The following is a 12267-nucleotide window of genomic DNA, read 5'->3' as shown; positions in this document are numbered from 1 at the left end:
TCTACCGCGGCAATCGGCCGCCAATCGCGACTACCGCCGGCATCGCGATGCCGTCCGCGCGTACCGCGCATCGCAAGCTGTCGGATTACTGCGGTATCTTCGCCGAGAAGACCAACAGAATCGGCAGAAACGTGGGAAGCTTCATGCAATCGCACGGTCTGTTACCGATTCGTCGCTCGGTCGACGAGACGACGGCGCGTCGCGACGCTCCCGGGATCAACGGCGACGTCAGGATCAGAAGCGACCCTCCGATTCCGCGAAACGATCGCGAGACGAGGGAGGATCGTCGTCGACGTGACGAAATTACGAGCGATTACGAGCGAGACACGAGCACGCCGAGGAAACGCGTGGTCTATTCAAATAGCACTTATCCGCGGGACGCGCGGACCAACGCGAGTTACGTCCATCGTGCCAACGAGACGAAACCCCGTCGCTCCAGGAGGCGCGAGTACGCGGAGGCGGATTATGGCGCGGTGGACGAGATCTGGGGGCGAAGGGGCACGGCGGCGAGGGAGGGTCCGAGCATCTCCAAGCCGATTCTGAGAAACGGCATCAATCACGGCGAAGACGAGAGGCTGTATTACTCGACCCTACCGCGACGCAGCAGGACCATCAACTTCAAGGATCAAGCGCGCGACTCCCCGGAGGGACGGCAACGCGCGTATCCCAAGAGCCTGCAGGATTTAACGGATTTGGAGCTCGACGACATCACGTATCTCTCCCCGTCCTCCCGCGGAGGAAATCGTCGAGAGGAGGAGAGACCCGACGACGATTACCGTCGACGCGTTCGGGATCGTCGGGAGGAGGACGAGATCATCTTCGACGACGATTATCTCAGACTCTGTCGGAACCTGTCGAGATTGGACGGATATCCGCGTAACGGTAGATACGAACCGGGCCAGGTGCATTACGAAAGGGAATGCAGGACTTTCGGCAAGGATACGGTCGCCTTTATCTACTACAAGACATGCTACTTATGATCAAAAGAGAAACGCGATGCGAACGAGCGATCGGCAGCTCTCTCGTCGATAGACCGTCCAACGATAACACGCACGGTTCACGATCTCACACAGAAATCCGTACGGTCGGTCGAATCTTTTTTTTTCGGACGTATTTAACGAGTGGCGGATATGTTTTCCATTCGATAAATCGGGCTGGATTTTTGTGAAACACGGAATAAGTTAGAAAATCTATTGCCAGTAGGTAGAATATACCACAGAAATTCCCTTCCTCGTCAGATTCGTATCTTCTTGATGATAACATATCTATAAATCGCGATATAAAACAGATACTCGTGGAGAAAAAGAAAAGAAAAAGATCTGTATACAGAGAGAGAAAAATGATTGAGTAACCGAGTCACAAATTGCCTTCGTGTCTGGCTTTAATAATTAAATCATTTCTCGACTGATAATAAAGTTATATCATCGAGCTTTATATATCTATATATATAATCGTTGCTCCTATATATAACTTCTCTGAAAAAAGCGTGATATCTCTTTAGAAAATATCCTACACAGAGAGACAGTTAGTTTAATCTTTGGTTTTCTACGCGGTATATAAATTGTTGTTTCAAAATATCTTACTTAGCATTCTATATCTCCTCGAGATATTCTTAAACACTTTTAAATGGCAATTTTAAGAAATAATATTCAAAAGCACGGTACCACAAAAAACATTTGTGCATACTAGCGTTAGATTAATTATACATAAAATCGCAACGCGTCCTTTATATATTATTTATTTTATATTATTTCTCAGAGGTATCATGGTTTTCTTTTTCATCGATAAATTATATGGTTTATTAATAAGTTTCCGATAAATATTCGCGAAGCTCATTCAAATCAAGAAGCAACATTTTCATACTCTTCACGAAAGCACGATATATCATATCTTACGCGAAGAAAAATATGTGCATATATTGTATATAAAGCGATATTAACAGAGTCCTTAGAATAGGATCGATATATCGACTGCTCGTAGACTGCCAAGCTGATCCTACTACAAAGTAATCAATATGTAATGATTTTACGATAATTTCCTATTACGTTTTCAGGCTGTTAATTGTGCTTGCATATATTCCTTTCGAGGAAAATCGCGCTTGATGAGCCTCGAAAAAAGAGAAAATTATTAACGCTGAAGATGATGTTTATATAGCCAAACAATGTGCTACGGTATGTTATCGATAAAGACGCAATAATATATCCTTTGCGTACGAAGGTAGAATATATCTTTCGCTAAAAACAAATTATTCCGGGGCCTCTTTGTAGTACAGGCGCCAATGACTTAACTATGACAATATCGATTTGTAGATATATATATATATATATACATTAAGGATCCCTGTACTTAAAATATTTCCGCCTGTTTTTTGTAGACAGTGATCGATCGATGCGGGGGAGGAAGAATTTGCGTTTGCGCGAACTATCGATTCGTAAAGTACATTCCACTTTTTATACACGCACGACGCGAGAGAAATATATATACATATATATATGATAGGCGAGAAAAATAATATTACCAGCGTCGAAATATTGTATAAATTCGGAGGGCAACATATCATTTAAAAAGAATAATATCTTAATACGATCGTTATCGTACATTACTGTCTACAAGAAGAAAGCACATATTACCTTCCCAAACATAAATATCTAACTCTATGTTACATAGTGTTCTGAAAAAAAAAAAATATATATACATATATACCAGTGCTAATAAAATTGTAATTGAAATACTTTATCGCAAAAAAACATTTTTTAATACTATATATATATATATATTATTTTTCAATTTTTTATATAAATATTAAATATTTTGGTAATCAAATCATACATTTTATAGAAAATACAATTGCGTTATATATAATTTCTTACACTTTGAAATTTAATCTGCTAAATTTAACATTAACATTTAAGAAATTCATCAAAGTAACATCTTATTAACATTTAAAAATATTCCAATTAAAATGATATTTTAGTGGTATATATATTTTCAAAACACTGTATACTCTTTATGATGCTCAAGGGCTTGGATACAGTATTGGGTAACTGTTTAGTCTGTAATTAGTTTTAACGCGCGAGGCAACACGCTCGTGAAACGAGCCCGTAGAATAAACAATCAACTTCCAGATTTTACATAGACTGTAAAGATTCTCGATCGCGATGAAATTATCTCTCGTTCTTAGTATATACCGCGCCGAATAAGCGAGCTTTACTATTTGCCGAATGGCATAATGAATATATTTGCGACCAGATTGCGTCAGATCTTCCATGTAAACGAAAAAAAAGAAGAAAAAAAAGTAACGATATATCCCCTCTCCTCTTTCCCCCGTAGATACGTTATAAATTACGTAAAAGAAAAAAAAAAAAAAAGAAAATCTGCACTGTGCACTTTCGTGAATTGAAAATTTGTCGTAAAATACGTAGCGGTAAAAATGGAATTTTCAGAATCAGAGATTTCGCATTACTGCACGCGTTTAGTCTTCACGATAAACCCGATAAATTGATATATTTGTATCGCATACGCGAGTGTGTGCGTGTGCATGTCTAGGACGTAGTACAATCGTGTGTGATTGTGCGTGTAATTGTACAAAATAATGCGAACGAGTTCGACAACCGCTTTTAGATACGCCGCACGAAATACTTTACCCCTTCACACGTAACACGAGGAAAATGTCAGAGGATCGCCGAAGATCGAAATTGAAAAATATTGATCCGCATTAGAGTGAATTAAAAACGCATACTTAGCACGTTGCAATCAGATTACGAGTAAAATAGGGATTAAATCTAGGAAAAAATCAAAATATGTTACACGCGCGATATATTATACCCGGGCATGAGAGAAAATGGCTTTTCTTCTGAAAAGAGAACCGTATAATTTACGTATAAAAAATTCTACTTAATGACAATAAAACCACTATATACAATTTTACTGACAATAAATAATATTCAAATGAGAATTATAGCGCTGGCCGTTGCTAAGGAGATGATTATAAATCTTATATATATATATGTCATGTTATGTATCATCACGGATAATAAAATTACGAGAAATGTATTTTCAATGAAGAGAAAGAAAGAGAATGGAAAATACACGAATACAAATCAAGAAATATAAATATAAATATACAAATATATAAATCAATAAATATTACACCAACTTTGTCTGTAATCACGTTTAGCTTCGCTTGCTAGATTTAATATTTTTGTAATGATGCCTAGAGATATAGCTGTATTTGTATCTTCGTAGAGTTAATACTTATACTTTACTCTGCCTCTCCACACACAATGCGATGCGGAAACAACGCGAATAAATAGCGGCGGAGCGTTTTAATATTAGAATAATTTCTGTGCGAAATAATAAGACTGTTCGTCGATATCTCGAGAATACGCGCGCGCGATTCTATCAGCGAATAGAAGATTTTAATGGACGAATACTTTTACAAATCCTATTCTTTTTTTCGCGATAACCCCCAAGAATACCAAGACGATTTTGTTAATTGAATTAATTTTAAGACCGGCCATTATATTCGTTAATTAAAGTAATACGAGTAGCACAAATCTATCAATACGACGATAGCGGACTTGCTTTAGAAGAGATATGCACTCAAGATTCTCTAGTGCAATATATACATATATTTACTATTTACGTTACGTATAAGGATGTACTTAAGTGATTTTATTAGCGTCCGCGTTTATATATATATATACCTCTCTCTAGAAGTAACGAAAAATGTATTGGATGTACATACACGATCGCTAATGACACTTTTCCGGCAAAACTAACGAGTCGCGTGTTTGTATATAGAGACATATATACACATGTATAAATGCAAAAAAAAAAAAAAAAAAAAAGAGGCAAGTGATGAAAGAAAAATATGTGTATCTGTTTAATCCGCGTTGCTCCCCCAAAAATCCTAAATAACTTCTCAAACAATATTAAAAAAATATGATTCTATTTCTCTATGAAACTTAATTTACGGAAAATTAAATCTATCTCTTGTATTAGAAATGCAAAAGCTTTCTTTCATAAAAATTTAGACACATTAATTTCTGATATATTATTAAATATCTCTTTAAAAAAAGTTTTTTAATATTTTTTTATATAAGGTTTTTTCTCAAAAATATTTAATATCTTCACCAATGGGATCTTTCGACAATAAAATAATAGAGTTTTTTTATACTATTTTTTCAAAAACTACTATTCATTAATTTTATTATATTTTTTCTATTTTATCATAATGCTTTCTATAATCTTTTCATTAGAAATACGTATAATTAATATCTGAATTAATATAATAATATATTGATATTTTTAAAAATATCATAATTTCCCTATTTGATTTAAAAAAATTCAAAAGCGGATATTTTAATAAAATTCAAAAACAAGTATTAGTTTATTTAATATAATAGTCGATATTAAAGAAAAAGGCCAAACAACGGCCATCTATGCCAAATACCGCGTATTATCCGGTATCGCAGCAGCACGATACGAAACTTGCGAGAAATATGAAACGCGGACGCTAAAATCGCAAAAGAGGAAAACGTACTTACCAAGCTGCGGCACCGACATATACGTCTCGCAATCCACCAGGAACTGTCCCACCTGTACCGCTCCAAGGGCGACGACTCTCTTCGTGAGAAACTCGATCGTCTGCGGGCCGGTCCGGTTCTCGGTCATCGGAAACTGTTGTAGCCTGTTGATCACACGCGCAAATAATTCTACTGACAAACGCGTTCGACAAACATTCTCGAATCGCGAGATGCTTCGCGATAATAGAAATGAACTGTAGGAGAATCAAAACGGCATATGCTCGACATAACCTTTGAAAAGACGCGCAGTTAATACGGCAAGTCGAGAGACACGTGTCGATTGTACGAGAGACGAAAGTCTTCTGAAAGTTTGTAAAACATGAGAATTCTACTTACACGGTGACTCCCATCGTATGTACTGCGTCCCGTCGTAACGTAAACACAGAGAAAACGTCGCGAAACAGACCCGGCGAACACTTGTTTACAGTCGCGTTCACTTGTGTTGTCGAGACGCCCGCGCGATTCGAAACGTCACGCCGGTAAGCTCGGCCACGAATGAGGCATTGTAAAGATGGGCGAGTCTACGTAAAATTTTGCGCTCACCAGTTAGGGATATTACCGATCGTCTTCGATCACGCAGACTGTGTTTCGTTTTTATTTGACGTTGTAAATGCTGGAAGCGTTTGATTATTTGATCAAAACGAAGAAACCTTTTTTGCGATCGATCAATTATATGCTTCGAACACTTGTGACTTCAAGACTGCGTTCGTTTGACGTTGTAAGTGTAAGCGATGAAAGCGTTTGATCGACCAATCGGGGCAAAAATTCCTTTATTCTGATTGGTCGAAACGCTTTCACTGCTTACAACGTCAAGACGAATGCAGCTCAAGACTAGAAATTTTTAAACAGAAAGAAGCCTGAAAGTCACGCCACTGTTTTTTATAAGACACTTTTTCTAGCTGATACAGTAGCAGTAGCGTCAATTAGATCCATTTTAGAGCCGGCGGAACTATTAATTAATTGTGGATCAAAATTGCGGAGAAATATTATAGATTTATTAATGTTTTATTAGCTGTGCGTAATGTTTTGCCATTCTAATATATATTACGGACAGCGATAATAAGTTATTATTGAAATATTTTTATGTATGCGAATGTGACATAAAATAAATTTTCTTAAATAAATCTTCTTAATAATTTTTTTCCTAATTTTTAAATACCCCGATAACCAAATGTTGGCACGGTGATTGTACGATGCACGCATGCATGCCGAACCGTGCCGCTGAAGAAATTTAAACAAAATATGTAAATATTAGAAATTGAAATAGAACATTAGTGTTTCATTGTAGATTAAATCCACTTTTTACTTTAGATTATTTTAGAATAGAAAAAAATTTTAATAATAAAATAGACATGCAGTAATTAGTCTTGGTTACAAAGTTGATCAAAATGATATAGTGCAAAGCTATACAGATTGATGAAACATTGATCAGTTGGTATCTTACGGTAACTAACTGGTGACAGCAATATAAAACATCTTATAAATAAAAACTTCTTTATATCGACAACTTTATCGATCTTTGAATTTTCTGGAACAAAGTCAGTGTGCACAAAAATTCTAAAAAAAAAAAAAAAACTGCAAAATTATATTAGCTAATAAAGCAGCGAAATTGCTTTCTCAATTAGAAAACAATTTATGTTCTTAGCATAGAGAAAAGTGAAATTATTAATTAAAATACTTACAACTTCATCATAGATTTCATTACTTGCCAAATTACATTATATTAAACTTTCGACAGATTTAAAAGGAAAACATTTTGGCATCAATTGAACTCTTCTATTTTTTGCTTTAGTTAATTGCAACAACATTGCATGGTTTTCGCTATAAATATATAATAAGTGCATGTAGTTTAAAAAGTAGATTTTGAAACATACCTGAGAGAATAACTCTTTTATTCATAAAATCATACCTTTCTCTCTTTTCAATTATATCCAAACGTTGATTTAATTTTCTATAAAAATTTCAGTATGTATTAGTTAAAAATCTTTTTTCTTTTTTGTTGTCTAAAGTTTGTACAATTTTAATCATAAAATATTTAAAAATATATACATATAATAAATATACAATATAAAATAAATATTTATTATATATATATTTATTTATTTTATATTATATTACTGAAATAATTCTTTAAAAACATTAATAATATTTGTGTGCTCAATCATATTGTATTTGTTGGCGTTAAAAGAACAATCACTGGCTGTTGCAATTATCGATTTATCGCTTATCTTTGCAGGTTCTATCTGATAGCGTCTTCCATTGGAAAAAACTCGCTGGCACTCAGTGCCCCCTTGTTTTCGAGTTTTTTGTCGGGATTACACGAAACGCCACCAGTTCTAGCTAGTTTTGCACTCTCAATGGAATATGTCTTTTGAACTCAGTTTTAAGAAAATAGCGGGAAACGAGTAGTATTTTACAAAAGAGTGATGTTTAACAAAAGACTGTGCAGTTCTCTTAAGAGGAATAGACTAAAAAATTATAGATCGAGTTTTGTCAGTGAGGTTACAGCATTCATTTCGATAACCTCTTGTAATTTTTTCAATTTTCCTTTATATATATTTTTACTTATAATGACGAGTGAAAAAATGGATTTCAAGGCTGTTTATTTTAAAATAAATGCATTAGAACCAATATGTTGTGAAGTGGACAAAAATACATGCTATCGATTGAAACGTAAGTAAATTATTTTTTCTATAATTAATGAAAATATTTGTTGATTAAACACAATTCGTAGATTTAAAACTTATTAAATAAATTCAGCAAGAATATATATTTTATAGATATCAATAACTATGCAGTGGATTTTGTTCTTCAGTTAGTAGAGAAACAAATATTAAAATTAGAAGAAAATATAGTTTCACTAGCTCAATCTTTTGATGGCACAACATTGTAAGTACCTGTAGCTTTTATTTATTTATTAATTTAAACTTGAAGTTATTTTTAGAATATTTAACTTCATATTAACATTTTTTGTGTATCAACCTAATACGCTCCAGAAAATAGAAATGGAATGAAAGTGAACGGCTTGAGAAATTATACTATATTAATTATACGAAAGAAATTCTATACCATAATGCTCAGAAGCTCTTTGAACAAAAATTGTTAACATTAATTTGCTTTATTAATGGCTGCTGCATTCCTACAAGAAACGACATCTACCAAAATACGAATCGCAGAATGTAATAACAAAAAGTGCAAATACATAGCTTCATTAATAAGTCCACAAAAGATAACAGGACCAGTGTACAGCAAAATCTGACGATGTTCTGTAGCCTTGAAAGTACGATGCTTTGTTGTATTAATTGGCTTTCTTGCAAATTCTTTCGGACAAAATTTCTTCCAGACGCTCCGTCAAATTTCTCTTTTAAATGCGATCGTGACAAATATCGGGAAATAATTTGATACAATTAATTAATTCTCTCTCTCTCTCTCTCTCTCTCTCTCTCTCTCTCTTGCTGATTTGGCTTTCTGCACATTTTTCTGAAATAAGTCATGTTATTTTCGTATGGAAAAGCTGAAAACGAATCCAAAGGACCATAATTTCTTACATCATTAGTTAAGTGTAGAAGGCCATAAATATTATACGAAAGAAATTCTATACCATAATGCTCAGAAGCTCTTTGAACAAAAATTGTTAACATTAATTTGCTTTATTAATGGCTGCTGCATTCCTACAAGAAACGACATCTACCAAAATACGAATCGCAGAATGTAATAACAAAAAGTGCAAATACATAGCTTCATTAATAAGTCCACAAAAGATAACAGGACCAGTGTACAGCAAAATCTGACGATGTTCTGTAGCCTTGAAAGTACGATGCTTTGTTGTATTAATTAGCTTTCTTGCAAATTCTTTCGGACAAAATTTCTTCCAGACGCTCCGTCAAATTTCTCTTTTAAATGCGATCGTGACAAATATCGGGAAATAATTTGATACAATTAATTAATTAATTAATTCTCTCTCTCTCTCTCTCTCTCTCTCTCTCTTTCTCTCCCTCTCTCTCTAGGCAACAATTATTTCTTTAAAAATACTTAAAATTAAATATATTTTGTTCAATGCTTTATCGTTCGACTTTTTGACGATCTAAATATAATTCGGATTGAGAACACGCAGTAAAATAGTCGAATTGCAGTAATTAACATAACGATAAGCTCCGTGACAGATTAATCGTTTATTAAATAATTGATCTATAATTTAAAATATTCTTGTATAATTTAATATTCCGCTTGTATGTACATTATAGTACGCAAAATATTTTTGGCCGCAAAATAATATAGTATTCGGCCTTGGTGGCGTAAACATTAGCTATTGTTAACGTGTTACGATTTACGATCTTATTCATTCACACGGCAACACTCAAACAGTAAGGCAGTAGAGTGCGAGACACTCCGTCAAATTCTTTTTCGAAACGCGATCGTGAAATCAAGTATCGGGAAATAATTTGATATGATAAGTAATTAATTATCTTTTGCATACCTTAAATAATACGTTAATTATATCGCGACGATAAATTTTGAAACGCGTATTTCGCGTAATTTATTTTTTTTAATTTTAATTAAATTTGATTCCACTTATTTAAGAGAAACGTATAGTGACAGAAGTCCCAAATAATAAATTATCATTTTGTTGCTATCCCTTCCCCTATCCCATGCTATTTATTAGCAATAATTACTTCTTTAATAATATTTATTTAAATATAATTTAAATTTAAATTATATTTAAATTAATTATTATTAACTCATCAGAAAGCGAGGAACAATGGAAAATTCCTACATTGGAAGATTGCACTAGAGTATGAAAAAAATTTTTAGTCTTATGAAAACGTTTCACTATAACATGATATTTATTATCATGACCAATAATATTTTGAATAATGCAAACACTAGAATTCTTAAGAATTATCGTATCATCCCTTCCATTCAATGATAAAGTAAATTGTTTACAAAATAAATTTCGATATTGAGAATAATGATAGAAATCAGTTGCAGGTACAGGTCCATGCTTATGCAAACCTGAAACCTGAATGAAATTTTTAGTTGAAATGACAAATTTGTGCTGTAATCTCTTTTCTTCATAACGTCTATTTGCTATTTGCTGCAAATGCTGATTTGGCTTTCTGCACATTTTTCTGAAATAAGTCATGTTATTTTCGTATGGAAAAGCTGAAAACGAATCCAAAGGACCATAATTTCTTACATCATTAGTTAAGTGTAGAAGGCCATGAATATTATACGAAAGAAATTCTATACCATAATGCTCAGAAGCTCTTTGAACAAAAATTGTTAACATTAATTTGCTTTATTAATGGCTGCTGCATTCCTACAAGAAACGACATCTACCAAAATACGAATCGCAGAATGTAATAACAAAAAGTGCAAATACATAGCTTCATTAATAAGTCCACAAAAGATAACAGGACCAGTGTACAGCAAAATCTGACGATGTTCTGTAGCCTTGAAAGTACGATGCTTTGTTGTATTAATTGGCTTTCTTGCAAATTCTTTCGGACAAAATTTCTTAGCTATCTCTAATATAGCAGAAAGAGTTTTTATCGAAGTAGGTGAAAGTTTTGCAGAGAAAGCATATTTTCCATCAACGATAGCTAAGAATATCTTTTCCATAACACCAAGACAAATTAAATGCATGTAATCAAAAACAGATTGATTCACTAAATCTATAGAAAGACGTGCAATGCAGGATTCATCTTCATTATGATGTTCTCCATCTAAACACACAACATATTCCTCATTTGTACGCAATCTATGATTAACACCACTATATATCATGACTCCTTGGCGAACACACGTTCCTATAACCCAACATTTGGAACATGGAGCTTGAGATTTGTGACCTTTATGTCCTAATACAAAAGCACGAGCTACTGCATCTGCAATAAAGCAACAAAGATTACATGTCTGCTTTTTTCCATTAAAAGTAATCCGATTATTATTTCTAACTTCTAGCACATCATTGACAAATGGATTTAGTAATTCTATAGCACTTGTAGGCTTCGAAGATCCTTTCCAAACTCCTACGATTTCTGGCTTGCTTTGATGAATATTGGCAATTCTGATTTGTATAGGATATAACTGAATGTTGCTTGCACTATCTAAAGAAACACCATCTATGTGAAAATCAATTTCCAAATTATTAGGAATCATATTCAAAGGAGTAATTTGAAGAATAGATTTGACAGCTTCTTCAAAACCTAAATGGAGATATTGTCCTCCAGCAATATCATCAATACGACATGATGTACGAGGAGTATTCATAATTGTTCTTGGATCGCTGTGAAGCTGTGAAAAACAAGCATGAGTTTTAATCCCATTATTATTTCTAACTTCTAGCACATCATTGACAAATGGATTTAGTAATTCTATAGCACTTGTAGGCTTCGAAGATCCTTTCCAAACTCCTACGATTTCTGGCTTGCTTTGATGAATATTGGCAATTCTGATTTGTATAGGATATAACTGAATGTTGCTTGCACTATCTAAAGAAACACCATCTATGTGAAAATCAATTTCCAAATTATTAGGAATCATATTCAAAGGAGTAATTTGAAGAATAGATTTGACAGCTTCTTCAAAACCTAAATGGAGATATTGTCCTCCAGCAATATCATCAATACGACATGATGTACGAGGAGTATTCATAATTGTTCTTGGATCGCTGTGA

At 34.0% G+C, this 12267-nt stretch overlaps 1 protein-coding gene across 1 annotated transcript in view; it reads right to left on the bottom strand.

The window, feature by feature from the left end:
* LOC115242265 (very-long-chain enoyl-CoA reductase-like) overlaps positions 1-6059 on the bottom strand; it is an 81364-nt gene extending 75305 nt beyond the window's left edge. Inside the window, exons 1-2 of the mRNA XM_029818422.1 lie at positions 5925-6059; positions 5550-5692 (exon numbers count right to left, since the gene is read on the bottom strand). Of these exons, the coding sequence (XP_029674282.1) occupies positions 5550-5692; positions 5925-5938 (157 nt within the window). The 5' untranslated portion in view covers positions 5939-6059. The remainder of the gene's footprint in view (positions 1-5549; positions 5693-5924) is intronic.
* Positions 6060-12267: the final 6208 nt, after the last annotated feature.

Source organism: Formica exsecta, unplaced genomic scaffold (assembly GCF_003651465.1).
Source record: "Formica exsecta isolate Colony F162 unplaced genomic scaffold, ASM365146v1 scaffold59, whole genome shotgun sequence".
NCBI classification, from domain to species: Eukaryota; Metazoa; Arthropoda; class Insecta; order Hymenoptera; family Formicidae; genus Formica; species Formica exsecta.
The sequence above is the reverse complement of the archived record's forward strand: the minus strand, read 5'-3'. Positions and strand labels throughout refer to the sequence as shown.